The sequence below is a fragment of the Equus przewalskii genome, chromosome 4 (assembly GCF_037783145.1).
Source record: "Equus przewalskii isolate Varuska chromosome 4, EquPr2, whole genome shotgun sequence".
Classification (NCBI taxonomy): Eukaryota; Metazoa; Chordata; class Mammalia; order Perissodactyla; family Equidae; genus Equus; species Equus przewalskii.
Genome location: NC_091834.1, coordinates 106,813,075 through 106,834,683, shown reverse-complemented (window position 1 = coordinate 106,834,683; position 21,609 = coordinate 106,813,075). Strand labels below are relative to the sequence as shown.

General features: G+C 41.6%; 1 protein-coding gene across 3 annotated transcripts in view; it reads right to left on the bottom strand.

Annotated features, from left to right (window-relative positions):
- Positions 1-3,227: 3,227 nt before the first annotated feature.
- UBE3C (ubiquitin protein ligase E3C) overlaps positions 3,228-21,609 on the bottom strand; it is a 124,045-nt gene continuing 105,663 nt past the window's right edge. For all 3 annotated transcript variants that reach the window (XM_070618080.1, XM_070618078.1, XM_070618079.1), the window contains 4 exons: positions 21,394-21,582; positions 21,229-21,295; positions 13,792-13,922; positions 3,228-5,020 (listed from right to left, as the gene is read on the bottom strand). In XM_070618080.1, the coding sequence (XP_070474181.1) occupies positions 4,850-5,020; positions 13,792-13,922; positions 21,229-21,295; positions 21,394-21,582 (558 nt within the window). In that variant the 3' untranslated portion in view covers positions 3,228-4,849. The remainder of the gene's footprint in view (positions 5,021-13,791; positions 13,923-21,228; positions 21,296-21,393; positions 21,583-21,609) is intronic.

Here is a 21,609-nt window from a genome sequence, read left to right as displayed (position 1 = left end):
CCATTCATTCAACAAACAGCTGTCTAGCACCTACTGTGTGTTGGCATTACTCTAGGCCCTTGGCACACAGTGTTTACTAGACTCCTATCCGAATGACACTTACATTCTAGTGGGGGAGGGGGCGGAGAACACAATAAATGAGTGAAATACATATCAGAAACCAGTGCCACAGAAAATCACCTAGGTGCCCATCAAGGGACAAACCGATAAAGGAGATGTGGTGTATATACTCAATGGAGTACTACTCAGCCATCAAAAAAGATGAAATCTTGCCATGTGTGACAACACGGACAGACCTTGAGGGCATTATGCCGAGTGAAATAAGCCAGAGGGAGAAAGTCAGATACTGCAGGATCTCATTCATAAGTAGAAGATAAAAACAACAAACAGAGAGAGATTAGATTGGTGGTTACGAGAGTGGTGACGCATGGCAATTAGTCTTTGGGTGGTGAACATGATATAATCTACACAGGAATCGAAACATGATGATGTACACCTGAAATTAAGAAAAAAGTTAATTTTTAAGAAGGCTACACTTGTAAGTAATGGAGTATTTCTAATTAAACTTTGTCATTTATGTTGAAATTCAGATGATTAAACACTGGAATATTGGTAAAAGAAACCAGAAGGAACAACATGCATGATGAAAAAAAGGCCATAGATATAAATAAGGAAGGGGACAGGACATGCTGGGGACAGAGAGGTTGCAATTTTTAACACAGTGGTGAGGACAGGTGACATCAAGGGAGCAAGCCACCTGAGCATCTGTGGGAAGAGCTTTCTGAGTAGAGGGAGTGGGTACAAAGGCCCTGAGGCCAAGGAAGGAAATCGGGACAGCCAGTGGGGCCCAGTTAGCAAGAGGGAAGGTGTGGGGGTGAATCACTCAGGGCTGGGCTCTTCCTGAGATAGAGACACCAGAAGTCCTGCCCAGAGCAGTGGCACGGACTGACTTACAATCAAGGATTCCCTTTGTCTGAGATGGAAACAGACTGAAGGTGAGCAAGGATAGAGGCAGGGCGAACACTTGGAAGGTTAGCGCCAATCCAGGCGCATCTGAGAGGATGGCTTGGGATGGGGAGGTCGCAGAGAAAGCAGCAAAGAGCCATCAGACATGGGCTACGTTCCGAGGGCAGGGCCGACAGCGTGTGCACTGCAGTGTACCGGGAGCGAATGACAGGTGTGGAGGATGAGCCAAGGGTTTGGGGCCGGGGAGGGGGCTCAGCAGATGAGTCTTGGACTCACGGTTTGGGATGATGACTCCAGAGGCCAGGGGAGAAGTGAGGGAAGTTCCTGCTGGAGACACAAGCCGTTTGGGCTGCTCTGGCTTGGGACACAGCAGGCTGGCTGGCAGGCACCTCTCCTGGCGCCTGCAGCAGGATGGGGTGGGGGGCAGCGCAGCCAGGCCCTGGCCCCGGCCCTCCCCGACGGATCCCTGGATGGGGCGCTGCAGCTGGAAGTTCCTAGCCCTGCCCAGCCCCAGCTGCAGAGGGGACTGCGGCCTCCCAGGACAGGAGACATGGAGTCCACACGCGTTGGCTGGGACCCTCTACAGCGCCCGCCCCCCCCCCCCACCCGCCACAAGTTCCTAGCCTCTGAAGAGGAGTTTGGAGATATGTTTTCCAACCCTCGCCTGGGAAGGACTGTTTTTTTTTTTAATGCTTTTTCTCCCCAAATCCCCCCTAGTACATAGTTGTATATGTGAGTTGCAGGTCCTTCTCGTTGTGGCATGTGGGACACCGCCTCGTTGTGGCCTGGAGAGAGGTACCATGTCTGCGCCCAGGATCCGAACCAGCAAAACCCTGGACTGCCGCAGTGGAGCGCGCGAACTTAACCACTCGGCCACGGGGCCGGCCCCCGGGACACTTTAAATGCAGGCTTATGAACCCCACCCCCAGGGAACAGATCATCTTCAGTCAGGTTCAGGGAGCATGCATCCTGAGGGTCCCTCATCTTAGTGAGGGTGAAGCAGAGACTTCTCAAGGCTGCACGGCCCCGGCCCAGCCAGAACCACAAGTTCCCAACTTTCAAGTTAAACGGCACGTCTAACACTGGCCCTGGTTTTCCGATGCAGTGGCAAACTCTGCCTCTTAAGAAAAAATAACAGATGCAGTGGGTTGAATGGTGACCCCCAAAGACAGCCACGTCCTACTCCCTGGAACCTGCGAATTCCACCTTATTTGGAAGAAGGGTCTTTGCAGGTGTAATTAAGTTCAGGCTGTTGAGACGAGGTCACCCTGGGTAACGGGGGGCCTAGGTCCAAAGGACAAGCATCCTAAAGGAGAAACGCACGGGAAGATTTGACAGACAGAAGAGGCGGCCATGTGCCCAGGGAGGCAGGGACTGGGGTGATGTGGCCACAAGCCAAGGAGCGCGCACAGCCACCAGAAGCTGGAGGAGGCAGAGACCAGGTCCTCCCCAGAGGGAGAGGGTCTCTGATGCCGTGGCTGTGACTTTGGCCTCCGGCACTGTGGGAGACTGACGCTGTTGCCCCTGTCGCCCTGGGTGTGGTCGCTGTTCTGGCAGCCGCAGGAACCTAACGAGACTACACAATACAAATTTTCTCTAACAGACCTCCCCCCAGACTACAGCAAGCTGTGCAGCCAAACCCTGGAGCTCGTGTCCCCGGTTTGCTGTGACTGGTCGAGTGCTGACGGAATCCGCGGACCGCACCCCCTCAAGTCCCTCAGTGGAAGAGCACCATCCCTCCCCAGGACGGAATCTAAGCAGAGCTTCCGGGAGGGATGGCCACCAGTTCACACACTTGTGAGAAACACCTGCAGTGACCTCCCAAAGTTACCAGCAATAAGAATCAGAAAGTAGAACAGAACATAAAAAAAGGCCAAGAAAACAAAGAAAAAAGGAGAATCTTCTTTTAAGTACAATTTTTCTCAACAATGTATGGAGAGCCCTGGGAAGGGAGTCCACGCCCAGGAGAGCCCTGGCCGTCGTCTGCAGCCACGGAGCACGCCTGCCCCAGCACACAGCAGGACAGGCTGGGACAGGCTGGGGCAGGCCAGCCTTCCCAGAGCCCCTCTCAGCACAGTCTGGCGGACAGGCCCTCCTGTCTGGTGCCCTGGATGGTGACCAATCACAGGCTCTTGTTTCACTGTGTTAACTGTTAACATTTAAACGCCTGTCATACAACTAGTTAATATTTAGAAACTGTGATTTTCCTAGGGCAGCAGAGAACTAATCACAATGATTTGGGGTATGACTCCAACACGATCTTGGGAAAAAAATTTAATGCAAATATTTAGCCATTAGAACACACAAATAAATAAATAAGCTCGAAAGAAAACCAAGTAAGTGTAACTGCCCATTTCTCTTTAGTCTCAGATATTCCATTTCCAAAATAATGCTAATAAAATATACAAATTAACTAAAAAGTAAAGAAGATAGAGAACATTCAACATAAAACCACCTAAAATAAAAATAAAACAAAGGACGAACCCTAATTATTTTATTTCTGTATATCAAGACTACAAAGAGCATTTAAACACTTAATTTATTATTCAAATTAAGAAATTATACATTTTGTTTTGATAATGGTCATTGTCTTAAAAGTGTCATTCAGTTTCCCCGCATTTAAAAGTATATTGCTAATTCTGGTCAACTCAACAGGACAGCCCACAGCGCGCCAGTGACAGTGCGACACTGGACGTGAGGAGGCAGGGCAGGACCCGACTGCTCTGCGCCTCGGCACAGGGCCACCGCTCCCATGGCCGAGGCTCTGAAACGCTCCCCGTGTTCAGAAACTGAAATCGCCCAGCAACGAGTCAGGTCCTGCTAAAGTGCCTTATTCTGACAGAATTACCAACACTCCTCCCTGGACAAGCGTTTGGGTACTGTCCTGTCTCCCTTCAAAGCAGCACCATTGAGGAAGCAGAGGGTGCAGAAGCGTGGCGAGTTACCCCAAATCTCTAGGAAGACTGGCTGCCGCCGCCCGGGGGTGGGCAGGGCATGCGGCCTGCAAGGGCCGGCCACAGCGGGCTGCAGTGCAGAGGAGCAGCCCGCCACTTTGGTTCAAGTGACTCGACTGGATGCTGCAGGGTCTGTCCCCCTAAGCCATCAGTCACCATAGGTCACACATGCCACGGGGCCTGGACGGAGACCTGCAGCCTCCCCCGAAAGCTCTCCAGGCACAAAGAGGAGACAGAAATGGAGAAAGAAGCAAGGACCCACCTCACACACATCCACACACAGTAATATCCAAACCATCATGATGCAGGTCAATGGTATATCGAAAATAAGCATGCTAGTCCCATATGGGGAAATGGCTTAAAAAGCACAAATAAAATATTATCGTTATCTATTTTCCAAACCTAACCACTTTGGGCAAAGGCAGCAGGAAAAACAAATGCCTTTCGTTTTAACAAGGAGGCCTGTAAACAATTCAACCGCACGAGAAGCAGGGGCCCTGAGAGCAGGCTCTGCACCCTTGGACCCTGTGTGCAGACTGCGCCAGGCTGAACCCACGAGCAGCACGCTGCCTCTCCCAGGAGCCCCGCCAGCTCGAGAAGGGCCCGAACCCACCAGCAAAGCCAAAGCTTCATCTTTGGTTAATTTCACTGAGTTGCCACTAGTCTTAAAACTGTGCTCTTCTTGGCAAATTACTAAATTAGCCACGTGGCACATAAGGTTTGTTATTTTAAGTTATCTGAAAAGCAACGTCCACCTAAGTGAGTGACCACGACTGAATAAAGCACTGAAACCCGGAGGGGGGGCTGATGGAAAGCGGGGAACTTGGGAGCTGTGCGAGTCCAGCGTGAGCATCCTCGCGGCCCGGCAGCTGCTGCTGACGACGGAAGCACCGGGAGTTCCTCTGCAGAAGGTCAGGTCCAGTCTCAGCTCAGCTCAGCTCAAAGCCAGCAGCACATTCAATAGCGTAGAGCAGTTTACTTCGCAGAAGTGTCTCGTCGTAAAACTCAGGGAGCTTCAGCAGGTTCATGCAGGTGCTGGCTGTGGGGAGCCGCTCGAGGTCGGAGCCTCCGTTGTGAATGCAGAACGCAGGATACAGCTCCTGAAAGACAGCCGGCGTGCAGCACACAGCTTTAACAAGCACGGCCTCACACGAATTTCTAAAAGCATGCAAAACTTGCTGGCTTCAAACAGTAAAAAGTTATCATTACAATCACTTTTTTTTTAAAGATTTTATTTTTCCTTTCTCTCCAAAAGCCCCGTGGTACGTAGTTGTGTATATTTTAGTTGTGGGTCCTTCTGGTTGTGGCATGTGGGACACCACCTCAGCATGGCCTGATGAGCGGTGCCATGTCCGCGCCCAGGATCTGAACCAGTGAAACCCTGGGCCGCTGAAGCAGAGCACGCGAACTTAACCACTTGGCCACGGGGCCAGCCCCCTACAATCGCATTTTTAAAAGGACATTTGCTTTTTTATTACACTCAAGATTTAGCTCTAAATTATACCAAATACTGTGTACTGTGCTTCACACATAAAAAGGAATAAAGAACAATATTCATTCATGAGAAACCTTTTCAGTGAATAGGGCCTCCAAAGGTTTTGTTTTTCAGTCTTTTAAAAATGTGCTCAAAATTCAAAAAGGTACAAAGGTAGAGAGTTGAATATATATACCTGTTTGCTTATATTTAAAACATGGGAAATACAGAAGCTGTCCCCGGGGAGGGACAGGAGTAAGCCAGCCTTCTCCAAAGCGACTGCATCTTGTGGACTGGACTCAACACTCATGTGGACAGAACGAAAACCATAAAACAAATTCAGGCAAAAGGGGAGAAAAAAAGCAATCTCTAAATATTGAAAACAAAATGAAACAAATGAACCTGTTTCTTGGTGGCTTAATCACACAGAGAGGAATTAGTTCTCATGTTTTAGAATTGCAAAGAAATCTTAAAGTGTTTTCAGAAACATAATAAATTATCGGTATTGTTCTCAAACCATTATGGGGGCCGGCACTGTGGCCGAGTGGTGAAGTTCGCGCGCTCCTTCAGCAGTGCAAGGTTTCACGTTTGGATCCCAGGAGCAGACATGGCACCAGTCACTAGGTCGTGCTGTGGTGGCGTCTCACAAGGCAGAGCCAGATGGACCTACGACTGGAATATACAACTATGTACCGGGGGGCTTTGGGGAAAAGAAGAAAAAAGACTGGCAACAGATATTAGCTCAGGTGCCAATCTTTAAAATAAAAGAAAATAAAATAAAACCATTATGGTACTACATATAACCATTATACAACCAAATACAATTTATTGTAGGATCCTAGAACTTATTATGAGATCAAGCAAATGAACTAACAGGAACCAAGACTATCATTGGTAAAAAGAGATCCAAATATAAAATCAAAAAAACAAAAACCTTATAAGCCTAAATTTGAACTGGAGCTATCAGTTTGAACCTGTAATGGATTTTTCTCTTAGGGAAAAAAACCACCTATCTCCTGGCTCTGTCCACTGAAGAGGCCTGGAAAAAAGGAGCACCTGTGACAGTGAGCGCCAAGCACCCAGGGCCTGGTCGCTACAGACTCACTTCTCAATGAAAGGAACCAGGGATCCTTGGGAAAATACCTGATTTCCAGGTGTGGGCCAGGAAACGTACACAATAATGTTATGACCTTGTCATACCCCCAAGCAAGAAAGCTGCCCCAAACCACTGGGGTTACAGTAAAAAGACACATGAGCCCTGTGAAGGCATTCCCCTTGCCTACAGAGGGGGCACTCCGAAGATTAGAGAGAGTAACTGCAATGGATTGACATACGTCAAATGGTAAAGCCCATGAGCTCCTAATAATAAAAGGGTACCAAAATGCAGTAGTTGCCTTTAGAAGATGCTAGTTAACCCACTCAATATTCTGAAAACTGGTAAATAAAGAACAATCAAGACTCTCTTTCTTCTTCATAAACAGTCCTCAGGGTAATCAAATAGTTGATGAGGAAAATAAAATGTTGCTTGATAGAAGATTTTGGCTAGGAAATGATATAACTGGAATATGGCTGTCTTCTAACCACATTCAAGAATGGATCTAGGCACTGACTATCAGTGACTACTACAATCATTAGAGGGCAGCGTGTTGAGAATTCCATCATAGATGGATCAGGCTGACAACACCTGATCAATCCTGGCATCTCAGACAGATGACTCCCAGACGCTGGGTCCTCGATGTCGAAGTAAGAAAATACGTAGTACATGGCGTCATCTATACAACGTTATTGCCAAAAAAGGAAGATTCAAGTCTAGAAGCTGTCGAAACCTCTACCCAGCAGTTTACGAGATATACAAAGCAGCAACCCAGTGCCTGTATTAATTAACTTACAAGGCACGACAGAAGAGGGAGCGGATGTACAGATGAGAAAAGATTCAAGAGACGCAGCAAAGGAACACAACGTGTGGACGGTGGCCTGCTTGTGCAGGAGCACTCATGGTTACTTTTAGACATGATAACAACAGTCTGGTTATTTTTCTAAGGTACAGTATAAGAATTCTCATCCCTACATCCCAGCTGCCTGGGCCCCTCCCACGAGCAATCAACGCTATGGGTGTCGTAAGTACCTTCCCACAGAGATTTAATGTGGAGACAAGAAAAGATTTTCTCCCTCCCCTAACAAAAAAAAACACGTTCGCACATCACATACACTGTTCTCTACCTCCATAATTTTTCACTTGATAATGTCTTTGTGATCTTTCTGTATCAATCCAGTGTCCTCATTCCCTTTTGAGGCTGCGTGGTATCCCATTGGCCATATGCAGCACAATTTATTGATGGACACTTATGTTGTTTCTAACTGTTTACAAATAATGAATAACCATGTGCTTAAGGCATTTCATACTTGTGCAAATGGACCTGAGGCTAAATTCCTAAATGCTAGGTACTGACAAATGCAGACCGAGCACATGAGATCCATGGAAATGTCAGTCCCTTGATGGTTACAAATAACCAGTGACTGTATCTTTCTCTTATACACAAATGTCTTTAGATACAAGATGTGATTTATATGTTCCCTTCCAACAGGAACACACGACGTGGGGACTGTCTTCATCCAGAAAGCCTTAATCTGCTAGCTCTCAGGCCTGCGTGGGTTTGCCCTCCATTACTACGGGATCTCAGAGACCTAACTCCCTCACTTTGGCTCTGTAGAGCATGGGCCCAGAAAAGCAAAATGGCAGCCCAGCAGGCCCCTGGTTAGGAGCCAGAGCCAGGCCGGTTTCACCTCCAGCTCGGAGCCCTCTAAACTGTAACATACTTCCTCCTTGGAGCTGTGACAAGAGGACAGAGGCTCCGAATACCAGTGTAAAGGCAAATCTAGTCAACAGTCCCTGCTGACAATGATGCCTGCTAATGCCTTCTCTGAGCCCTCCTCTTCAAGGTGTAGCCTGGCCTAACTCTTTGTGAGGCGGGCCTGGCAGCATGAATCAGGAGTGTACACACAACACATCCTCTGACCACGACCTCTACTTCTAGGACTGCATCCTAGGGAGATAATGAGAGATGCAGATAACAATTTATGTACAAAGATGTGTGCAGCATCATAAAGAAGAAACAGTTGTAAACAACCAATAAAGAACAGTAAGTAAACTGTGGTAAACTCACATGACAGGACATCAGGAAGTTTATTAAAAATATTTCAAAGACTATTTAATATGAGGGAAAATGATCCTGACATAATGTTGAGTGAAAAAAGCAGCCTATAAAACTGAACACATGATACAGCTTATATTTAAAAATTATGTATATCTACGTAAAAACATGCCCACATATAGATACAAACACATTCACGTAAAAACACAAAACACGTAAAAACATGATAATGTTTAGAATGGGAGAGATTATAGGTATTTTTTCGTTTTACTTAAACACAATTTCCAATTTTCTATAATAAAAACATTAATTTTGTTATAAGGAGAAAAAATCAAACAATATAAAAAATAATTCCTACTAACCACTGTAGTGGAAAATCGAGAATACAACTGGAGCAACGTTCCTATTCTGATAGGAGACTTGGAAGCACCTGTGCCAGGTCACCAAGTGTGACAGGCACCCAACTGGCCCAAGATGCATCTCAGGTGGACTCCGGTTCCCCTGTGTTGAGTTCAGCATGTGGTTCTGATGTGGGTAAGCTGAGTCGGAGCACAGCCCACAGAATGCTAAATACAGGGCTTACACACTTCTTAGCATCCACCTGTGTACGCTTCTCTGCTTGAAATACAAACTTCATTTAAACAATACATGTGGCATGTAATATGTGCTGAAAATCAGTCTTTTTTTCTAATTATAGTTTATATCTACTTTTAATGTCTCATAAAAAATGTCAGAACAAGAACCAAAAGAGAAACACAAAGAACATTTAATACATTTATTATTTAGCATTTTGAGGGCAATGATTTTCTCAAATGCTTGATAAAATAAAAATATCACACTTTTGAAACAAAAAGAACCTCTGAAGGCAGGGTCAGTGAGTGCCGGGTAAATGGTGAAGTAATTGGGTAAATGGAAAGCTTGAAATATATTTTGCAGTTAAATGCCACATTTTTAATATTTCTTTCATAATGCTAATTGAATTTCCTACTGGAGTCTTAAAAGTAAAAAAAAAAAATGAAGTTCTTCATTGAAATTCTGAGTCAAGGGCACCATTTCGTGCATAATTAGAGTACAACGGGAATTTGCATTAATTCAGAGTGAGAAAAATCATCAATTTATTACGTGGCCTGATGGCAACTTAACAATTCTCTACAGCACTTTAATGATTTTTTTGTCTGTAACAATCACATTCATTAAACATATTAAGCTTTAATTAGCTTTAGCAGACGCTATTCTTCTCCAATCATCTGGCACCGAGGAGTCTCCTAACTTTGACGTGATGCCCGCCTGCCACTGCTGTTTACAGCACTTCCATGCACAGACTCTCGTCATTAGAGCTGAACTTGGTCAGCCCTTTCACTCAGGCATACTGAGCTAACTGGAAAGCAGAAATATTAAGGTGATTTTTTCCCAAATTTGGAGTCTAACTTATGACAACTGCAAAAACATTTGAAAACAATTAAACTTCACCTTTAATAGATTTTAGATCATTGAAAAAAATCTAAACTAGGAAGATTGTCTCATGGCTTCCAAAAAAGTATTTTTCATGGTAAAATGATACCTCAATTATGATTGTATGGGGATCATCAAGAGGGGACAAGAGAATCTTCACTATAATTCTATTTCAGACTTTGAAAACTACTGAAACCCCACAACTTTTCCATCCCTCCACAGCTGTGCACTCCCACGGGGAGGCGGCACAAGCTCTGGACCGCTAACGGAAGGCCGGCTCGCAGCGCCTCTAGACGGCCCTTCTCACCAGCTCCTCCGCTGGATGTCGGACATCTGGAAGCTTCCCCTCCAGCAAGAGCCGTGCTTTCTCCTCTGGCGCTCATCACTGGCTTTAACTAACCAGCTAGCTGCTGGCGGAAATCTCAGCGTCTGCCACTCACTTTTGATGGGTTTTCGGTCCTCCAAATTTCCCTTCTTGAAACTAGATGCTTAGTTTTCTTACTTCTAGATTGGGTGTTGCTTTGAAACTGGAAGATACTAGAAGCCCTGTCTCTCATAATAAATGTTACTGATAAAATTACCTAATGATATTAAAATCTTTATAAGAATTTAATTTATACAACTGTTTATATTATTACACAATAAAAATTGTTCTGCTGAAAAACCTTTTATTAGCTCCATTTAGTCGTGCCGTTTGCACATTTCACCTGCATTCTTCTTGCTCTTTAGATCCCAACATGGTAAGATTTCCAGACTTCACTATATGCCCAAGAGGAACCAAAAAGCAAAGACGTGCTTCTTTCAGGCTGTTGCCTGATCTTCATTAGACTCATGGAGGCCCATTTTCCTACCTGGTTATGTGGGCCAGGACTTAAAACTATGACGTGGATCCATGCATTTCTTTTGGGGGCAGGGCGATTATACACCAAGCCAGAAGCATCACTAAATCTTTCTGAATCCCTTTGTTTAGGTGTGTTGCTTGTACACAGCAGAGGTTTTTTTGGCCTAGTCTAAAAGTCTTTTTCTTTAACAGATGAATTTATTCCATGTACATCCACCATTGCCACAGTTTAGCCTTCTCTCACTTTGATGTTTTCTACTTTATGATTCTGAATGTTAACTTTGTTTTCCATATCTGACAAACATAGCTGGTTCTGCTCGTCTTGTTTTGCATGCCTATTTCCTTCCTCTGATAACATGGAAGACAGAGAAGTGATTTCAGTTCTACTAACATCACTGAATCATACTGTCCACTAATAGACTGATGTCCATGTCATCTTATTCACTGCTTCCAAAACCTAACAGTGTCAATGATTTATCTCCTGCAAAAAACAGAATCACTGCACGTATGCACACCTCTTTCCCATTTTTCTAATTTATTGCTCTAGTTCTGATGGCACTTATTGGGATGTTGTATTAAGCCACTGATGTCAATTTTTAGAAACAGCTTAATTGAGGTATAATTTACATACTGTAAGAATTGCCCATTTAAATGTACAAGTCAATAAATTTAATAAATTTATAGAACTGTGCAACTGTGCTCATGATCCAGTTTTGGAATGTTGCCATTTCTCCAAAAAGTTCCCCACTTCCACCCCTAGCCCTAGGCAACCACTGAGCGGCTTGTCTATAAACACGCCTTTTAAAGACAGTTCATGTAAGTGGAATTATATAACATGCAGTTTTGTATCTCACTCCTTTCACTTGGCACAATGTTTTAAATGTTCATACACGTTGTAGTATGTATCAGTAATTTATTCCTTTTAATTTCTGAATATACAGTCACGTGCCACATAATGAGGTCCTGGTCAAAGACGGACCGCATATATGATAGTGGTCCCCTAAGATTAGTACCATATAGCTTAGGTGTGTAGTAGGTTATACCATCTAGGTTTGTGTAAGTGCACTCTATCATGTTCGCACAAGGATGAAATTGCCTAACGACACATTTCTCAGAGCATGTTCCTGTCATTAAGTGATGCATGACTGTATCCCGTTGTATGGATACACTATATTCTGTTTTTCCATTATCAGCTGATGGACATTTGGACTGTTTCCAGCTTTTGGCTATTATGAATAATGTTGCTCTGAATGTTCACATGAACACTGTGTGAACATATGTTGTCATCTGAGTACATTCCTAGGACTGGAACTGCTCCATTACATTGAGGGACATTCTCAGGATAACTTGCCGGTAACCCACTGAAAATGTCAAAGACACAGAAGATACAGACTAAAAGAAACTAGAGACATGCCAACTAAATTCAATGTGCAGTCTTGGATTGGATTCCAGATTGGGGAACACGAATTCTATGAAGGACACTGGGACAACTGGTGTAATATCAGCATGCTCCAGAACACCTCAAGGGCAGACTAAAATGTGAGTGTTGAGCCCCACTCACAGAGTGTGATTCAGTAGGTCTGGGCGAGGCTGAAAATGTTCATTTCTAATGAGTTCTCAGGTGAAGCTGAAGCTGCTGGTCCCAGGACCACACTCTGCGAGCAGTGGATTAGACAATATCAATTCATCACTGCACCTTCCTTATTTCTGATAATTTAATTGTGGTTACATAAGAGAGTATTTGTGTTGTAGGAAATATGCACAGGAAACATGATGTGTTCAACTTACACTCAAATGATTCAGAAAAGAAACATATATAGAGAGAATGATAAAACAAATGTGGTAAAATGTTAACAACTGGTTAATGTGGGTCAAGAAGTTCTTTGTCCAATTCTTGCAATTTTCCTACACGTTTAAAATAATTTCAGGGGCCGGCCCCATGGCTGAGTGGTTAAGTTCACGCACTCCGCTGCAGTGGCCCAGGGTTTCACCAGTTTGAATCCTGGGCGCGGACATGGCACCACTCATCAGGCCATGCTGAGGCGGCGTCCCACATGCCACAACTAGAAGGACCCACAACTAAAAATACACAACTATGTACTGGGGGGCTTTGGGGAGAAAAAGGAAAAATAAAATCTTAAAAAAAAAATTTTCAAAGTAAAAAGTTAAAGAATAACTCATATATATCTCACAGATCATCAAAGGTTATTGGAAAGTGAATACCTATCTATAAGTTTCACAAGCACAAGCAATATACAATGCTTATCTAAACTGATATTATTCTCTATAACATATACCATTGTGTATATTTTTAAATTATTAATATTGCCTTATTTTAATTTACAACAAATAAAGGAAACACTAACTGTCCCTCGGCCAATTTTAATTGTTAAAAATATTAAGCCAAATTATGTGAGATCAACATTAATTATCAGAAATGATACAAGAAGGCTGGGTAACATAAAATAAGTAACCGTGAACAACCAGGAAAAAATACACTTCTGCTCATATATCATTCTTCCCAAACACGACATGAACATTTTTAGCTTGTGTGTTCTTCAGTTCAGTAGTAAAAATAGCCTAAGATGCATTACAGACTTATGAGACTGATAATTTATATTACAGACAGTCCATGAGAGTGGTGTAGGATCTGTTCATGGGCAATCATAACCATAAAGTATAACCATCACACCAATAGGTTAACACTGTGGACACAGCAAAAAAACCCCACAAAATAAAACCAATACCAGAATATACAGACAATAACCAATGCTTAAATGATCCAGCTGAAATACTTAACGTAGCTAAAAGTAGAGTAAAAAATAATAAATTTGGCGTTAGGGAGCAGCACACACTGTGTGCCGTCTGACTTCACGTAGCCCTGTTCGACATTCTGCCACCCTTCTTAGTTATGAGGTAGTTTTCAAAGCACATGGCATGAAGGGGGTGTACCTTAAACCCCAAGAGAGGGGGTCGGGAACAGCTGGTGACAAACTTCAGCAGTTTGCGCTTTTCTTCATCCGTGAACCCCTCCACAACTCTCCAGAAGACTTTGATGACAGGGTGGTCGGCAGAATACCCTCCTATGGCCAAAAGAACAGACATTGTGTTAAAACAAGGTCACTGCAGAAGCCGGTTCTCCTGAAGGCACCAGAGCAACACACCACAAGAATGATTCCTTTTCCGTGTCCCGTCACAGGGATGGACAGAGCTAGAGACTGAAGGCCACCTCTAAAGAAACACCTCTCAGTCTGTTCCTGGGAGCTGATGGGCTAGGACATGAGGGGGCAGAAATTTCCTTCAGAGGGATCAATGTACCAAAGGCCAGAATGAGGAATACCTTGGACTTACAAGATGAACCCTGGCAGCAAAAGATGCTGAAAGTGGTCTGAGTTTTAAAAACTCTCCTAGGAGTTAAAAATCAACCTCTGTAGACTGGCAGACCCGAAATAACAAAGAATTTACATGATTGGTCACACATCTAAAAATGGTAGGGGCTGGCCCCGTGGCCGAGTGGTTAAGTTCACGCGCTCCGCTGCAGGCGGCCCAGTGTTTCGTTGGTTCGAATCCTGGGCACGGACATGGCACTGCTCATCAAACCACGCTGAGGAGGTGTCCCACATGCCACAACTAGAAGGACCCACAACGAAGAATATACAACTATGTACCGGGGGGCTTTGGGGAGAAAAAATAAAATCTTTAAAAAAAACAAAACAAAACAAAAACCTAATGGCTTAAAACAACAATAAACATTTATTAAAAACATTAAAAAATAAAAATGGTAGACACTGGAATTTTTATTTCTAATAGAACTAGTTATTTTGCCAACACAATCTTTGTGTCTAAATTCATTTCATCACCTGTCCTTCTGACAATAGGTACAGACCACAGCTAGCATCCAACCCCAGCTCACGATTAGACCACCATTCTAACACATAATATCTGTTACTTATAGCTTTTAATCTAGTTAAGTGCTTCCTAAAACTGAAATAATTGCTATATATTGTTCCCTCATTGTTAATATACTACAGAAATAACATCAATAAAATATCTTAAGTGCATTAATTGGCACCAAAATGAGTATGATAATATTTTAAACCTATTTACCGGAATAGCTAAGATCATTAAAGGTATAAGCTTCCAGCGCAGACAGGGTAATACAAACAACCCAGGACAATTTCTTGGCAAAGGCAAGCTTGGATAGATTTCATTTTTTTAAACTTATGACTTGATAGTGGGGACGATGTGACCTTAGGTATTATTTGCCTTTACATAAACATTAGAGTTCAAATTTAGAGCAATAGAAATTAATTACAGAAAGGGGAGATACATGCACACACATAATATATGCACACAAATGTATAGATGTAAATGATTTTATCAAATTTATAGAGTTTTGCAACCACCACCACAATCTAGTTTTAGAACATTCCCATTTCCTAACTGAAATCCCACATCCACTCCACAGACAACCATGACCCGTGGTCTCCACAAGCGTGCTCCTACAGATGTTTCATCTGAACGAAACTACATTCACAGTGCTATGCAACTTTCACCACGGTCCATTTCCAAAATCTTTTCCAAAGTTACTTTGGAGGAAAGGCTGGGAAACAGCATTCAAGAGAGCAGAGGAGTCTGGGTAGGTTTCTTTTTAAAAATTGTGGTAAAATGCATAATATAAAATTCTCCAAACGATCTTTAAGTGTACAATTCAGTGGCGTCAGTTACATTCACATTGTTGTGCACCCAGCACTGCTGTTTCCAACCAAAATTTCCTCATAACCCCAAAGAGAATGTCTCTAACCATTAAGCAATAACTCCCCATGCCCTCTCCCCCAGCCCCTGTAACCTTTAATCTACTTTCAGTGTCTAGGAATTTGCCCATTCTAGGCATTTTATATACGCTGAATCATACATGTCCTTTTGTGTCTGGCTTATTTTACTTAGCATAATGTTTTCAAGATTCATCCATGATGTAACACTTATTCAAACTTCATTCCTTTTTCAGACTTAGGAATAGTCCATTGTATGTATATACCACATTTGTTTACCCATTCATGTGTAGATGGACATTTGGGTTGTTTCTGTCTTTTGGCTACTGTCAATAATGCAACATGAACATGGTGTACAAGTACCTGTTTCAGTCCTTGCTTCCAACTGCTCCGGGTAGAGACCTAGAACTGTTAGGTTATGTGGTAATTCTGTGTTTAGCTTTTCAGGGAACAGTTTTCCATAGTGGCTATTTTATATTCCCACCGGCAACCAACGAGGGTTTCAACTTTTCCACATCCTCATCAACATCTTCTGTTTCCTCTGTGTGTGTCTGTGTGTATGTATTTAAGATTAGCACCTGAGCTAACAACTGTTGCCAATCTTTTCATTTTTTTGGTTTCTTCTCCTTCTCCCCAAAGCCCCCTAGTACATAGCTGTATATTCTAATTATAAGTTGTTCTGGTCATGGCATGTGGGATGCTGCCTCAGCATGGCCTGATGAGCGGTACCATGTCGGTGCCCAGGATCTGAACCGGCAAAACCCTGGGCTGCCAAAGCAGAGTGCATGAACTTAAGCACTCGGCCACAGGGCCGGCCTGTGTGTGTTTATTTAATAACAGTCATCCTAATGGATGTGAAGTATATCTCACTGTGGTTTTGATTTGCATTTCCCTAATGATCAATGATGTTGAACATCTTTTTGAGCTTACTGGCCATTTGTATATCTTCTTTGGAGAAATGTCTATTCAAGTCCTTTGCCTATTTCTGAATTGACCTGTCCTCTTGTTGAGTTGTAAGAGTTCTTTATATATTCTAGATACCAGACCCTCACCAGACACAGGATTTCCAAGTATTGTCTCTCATTCTGTAGGCTGTCTTTTCATTTTCTTGATAATGTCCTTTGATGCACACAATTTATAATTTTGATGAAGTCCAATTTATTTTTTTTTCCTTTTGTTGTTCATGCTTTTGGTGTCATATCTAAGAATGCATTGCCAAATCCAAGGTCATGAAGATATACCCCTGTTTTCTCCTAAGAGCTTCATGGTCTTAGCTCTTCTGTTAAGGCTGTTGATCCATTTTGAGCTACATTTTGTATAAGTGTGAGGTAGGGACACAGCCTCATTCTTTTGCAAAAATCCAGTTGTTCTACATTTAACTTTTTAAATAACTGTAAACTTTTCCAAAGAAGTTCTACCATTTTACGTTCTCACCAATCAAGAAGGTTCCAATATCTCCACATACTCACTAATACTTAGTATTGTCCATCTTTTTGATTATAGTCATTTTACTGGGTATGTAGCAGTATCTCACTAAGATTTAATTTGCATTTCCCTAGCCATTAATGGTATTAAACATCCGTTCATGTGCTTATTTGCTTACAGGCCATTCATATATATCTTCTCAAGTGACACTTTTTTTTTTTGCCTGTTTTTAAATTTGGTTGTCTTGTTATTGAGTTGCAGAGTTCTTTACATATTATGAACATAGACCATTATTAGATATATTGCTTGAAAATATTTTCTCCCAATCTGTGGCCTGTATTTTCATTTTTCTTTTACTTTCTTTTCTTTTTGGTGAGGAAGATTGGCCCTGAGTTAACATCTGTTGCCAATCTTCCTCTAACTTTTGTACATGGGATGCCACCCCAGCGTGGCTTGATGAGCAGTGTGTAGGTCTGTGGCTGGGATCTGAACCTGTGAACCTCAGGCTGCCAAAGCGGAGCATGAGAACTTAATCACTACGCCACTGGGCTGGCCCTCTTTTCATTTTCTTAATGGTATTTTTTGAAGCATAAAAGCTTTAATTTTGAGGAAGCCAATTTTCTATCAATTTCTTTTTTCTGGGTCATGCTTTTGGTATACAACTAAAAACTCTGTCTAATCCAAAAATCAGAAAGATCTTCTCCTGTATGTTCTTTCAGAATTTTCACAGTTTGGGCTATAGGTCTCTGATCCTGTTGAGTTCATTTTTGCATATCGTGTGAGGTAAAGGTCTAAGTTCCTTCTTTCCATGTGGATATTGTCTCAGCAGCAATGAATTGCTGAAAATCAGTTGACCATAAATATAAAGATTTGTTTCTGAACTCCCAATTATGTTTCATTGATCAACATGCCTATCCTTGTGCCAATACCACAATGTCTTGATTACTGTGGCTTTAGAGTGAGTTTTAAATCTCAATGTAAGTCCTTCAACTTTATTCTTCTACAAAATTGTTTTGGCTATTTCAGGTCCTTTACATTTCCATATAAATTTTAAAATCAGCCTGTTGATTTCTACAAAAAAGCTAGCTGGGATTCTGATAGGGATTGCACTGAATTTGTATATTAATTTGGAGAGAACTACATCTTGTCAATACTGAATCTTCCAATCCATGAAAATGGACTGTTTCTGCCTTTATTTAGGTCTTCTTTAATTTCTCTTGCAATGTTTTGCAGTTTTCAGGGTACAAGCCTTGTGCTTACTTTGCTAAATTTGGATTTTATTCTTGTTGATGAAACTATGAATGGAATTGTTGATTTAGTCCCATTCTTGGATTGTAAATAGAAACAGAATTGGTTTCTGTATATTGATCTATGCTGCAACCTGCTAAAACTGTTTATTAGTTCTAGTATTTTTTTCTTTTTTGTCATGTCATCTATGAGAAAAGACAGTTTTAATTGCTTCACTTTTGCTTTTCCAAGCTGGATATTTGTCCCCTCCTTGCTTCCTACCTATCTATCCGCCTGCCTACCCGTCGCTTTACTGTACTAGCTCGAAACCTCAGCATGATGTTGAAAAAAATGGCAAAAGCAATTGTGTTTGCCTTGGGCGGAGAGCATTCACCTTTCACCATTCAGTGACGTTGGCTGTGAGCTCTCTGCAGATGTCCTGTAGCAGCTGAGGAAGCGTCCTTCCAGTCCTAGGTTCTGGAGGGTTTTTAATCTTGACTGGGCAGGAGCTGCTCAGATGCTCCAAAGCTGCAATTGCTGTTTTCTTTCTTTCTTTTTTCAGCATCCATTGAGATGATATGGGTCTTGTCCTTTATACCACAATACTGTGTATTACATTAATATACTTTCAGATGTATTAACCTTGCATTTACAGAATTAATACTACTTGGTTTAATCATTTTTATGTGCTGCTGGATTCACTTTGCTAATATTCTGAGGATTTTTGTATCTATGTTCATGAGAGATATTAATATATAATTTCCTTTTCTTGTATTATTTTTGTCTGCCTTTGCTAGCAGGCTAATACTGATCTTTGACGACAGAAATTCTCCCCTCACTCAGCCATAGCTGGAAGTCCTGAATAGGATATGTTTTTATAGCTTATAAAAACACGGTTTTTAAGCTATGTTTTATAGTTATAGAATAATAAGTATTATTCTACAAGAAATATTCATTTCAAAATATTTAGAAAAAAGAGAAAAGTACAGTGAAGAAAAATCACCTGTAATTTCATTAACTGTAAGTGACCACTGCCATTTTATAAAACTGAAATGGCTTTAAAGTTTTCTTGGTTTTAAGAAGCAAATTATGCACAGTGTATAATATTCAAATAATACAGAAAAGGAAACAAAATTTTAAAGAAGCAAAAATGACTTATAATCTATAATCTCACACCCACTTAATATTTTTGCATATCTCTTACTCAACTTTATTTTCATAGGTAGGGGGTCACATGACACATACTGATTCATCATCTGGTTTATTTAAGACTATAATTTAAATTTTCAAATATTTATAAAATACTTAAAAATGTCCATGCACATAATAAAGATAGGAATCAATGGCTCACAACTGCAAATCACTTTTATAATACATATTTAAGATTCTGCAGTTTTTTTCCTGTGAGCAATATTCATTCTAATTTCACCCCCCAAAACGCTTATATTCTTTAATAAGCAATTTAACTTCTAGGCTTTTCTCATTTAAAAAAATAGACTTTACATGTAAACAGAAATATATACAAAGTTGTTTAGTATAGTGCAAAGTTAAATAAATCATAAATATCTATTTAATCTCAACAATTAGTTGCAAGAAGAGTAACACCTTGGATATATTTTTTATTTCTGATGCTAAACAAATGAATATTGTAAATTATATTACCACTAACTACATGAAAATACTAGAATAATAGACTATGATTAAGGAAAACACCAAAACAAAAGTGGTTGTTTTAAAGATGACTTTTTTCTTTCACTTGTTTCTTCACTGTTTCTGACTATATATAATCAGGTTAATTAAAAAAAAAAAACTCACAAATACCCAAGAGGTACACCAATTCCAACTTTGAACAACCTCGTTATGGTTTTAAATTGTTGTTTTTCTGATGACTAATGTTGCTGAGCTTCTTTCTTTTTTTTATTTTTAAAGATTTTACTTTTTTTCCTTTTTCTCCCCAAGGCCCCCCGGTACATAGCTATATATTCTTCGTTGTGGGTCCTTCTAGTTGTGGCATGTGGGACGCTGCCTCAGCGTGGTCTGATGAGCAGTGCCATGCCCACGCCCAGGATCCGAACCAACGAAACACTGGGCCGCCTGCAGCGGAGCGCGCGAACTTAACCACTCGGCCACGGGGCCAGCCCCCAACTGAGCTTCTTTCTATGTGCTTATTGGCCTTCTGAATATCTTCTTTTTGGTTTTTCATTTTCTTGAAGAGCAGAAACTTTTAATTTTATCAAAAAGTAAACATTTTTTTAAATTTATTATTTTTTTTTATTAATGTTATGATAGATTACAACCTTGTGAGATTTCAGTTGTACATTTTTGTTAGTCATGTTGTGGGTACACCACTTACCCCTTTGTGCCCTCCCCCCACCCCCCCTTTGCCCTGGTAACCACCGATCAGATCTCCTTGTCAATATATTAACTTCCACCTATGAGTGGAGTCATATAGAGTTCATCTTTCTCTGACTGGCTTATTTCGCTTAACATAATACCCTCGAGCAAAAAGTAAACATTTTGATGAGGTCCCATGTTTTAGTTTTTTCTGCTACTGTTAGGGGGGTTTTGCTGGCCAGCACTATTCTTAAAAGCAAAAGACTGGAAGCAACTCAATGCCCATTAGGAGACTTAGAAAGATATGTTGTGAAGAGAAAAAAACCACAAAATGCAGGATAGAGTATAAAAATGAGGCAAATAAGAATTGAATTTGTATTTATGTGTAAATACATAAAGATACCAGGAAGAGTGGTTACTTATGGTGGGGAGGGGGAAGGGAAGGGAGGAGCAGACAAACGGGAAATAAAGACAGGAAGAAGACTTCACCATATACCTCAAGACACATTCTGGCTTTTACACCATGTTAATGAATTACCTATACAAAAAAGTATATTAAACATTGCTTTGGAAATATGATCATCTGTAACATAACATTTTCACAAATCACTAACCAGTAGTGATAACATACCTGAATAGTTTGTAAAGGATTTTAGGTCCTCTAGACTTATGGGAACTTGTGCACCAGAAATTAATACCTGGAAAAAAAGTTCAATTCATAAAATTTGAGGTAGATTTTAAGAAAGATTTTTCATGTCATGAAACAACTGTCTCCAAGCGTCAGGAAGCAGTGTACCTGAATTTCCTGCTGATCAAACATCCGCAGCCACTCCAGGTTCACCACGTTGGCCAGGCCCTGCCTGAAAGCCAGGCAGTGCTGGCGGATCTGCCTGTTCAGCCTGTAGTCGGCTACGAGGTGGATGTACGCAATCCGATTTGCACTGGTGACAGGGATATCTTTTCCACCAAATTTTAGTTCAACCACCTGTGAATATTAAAATAAGTCTCAAAA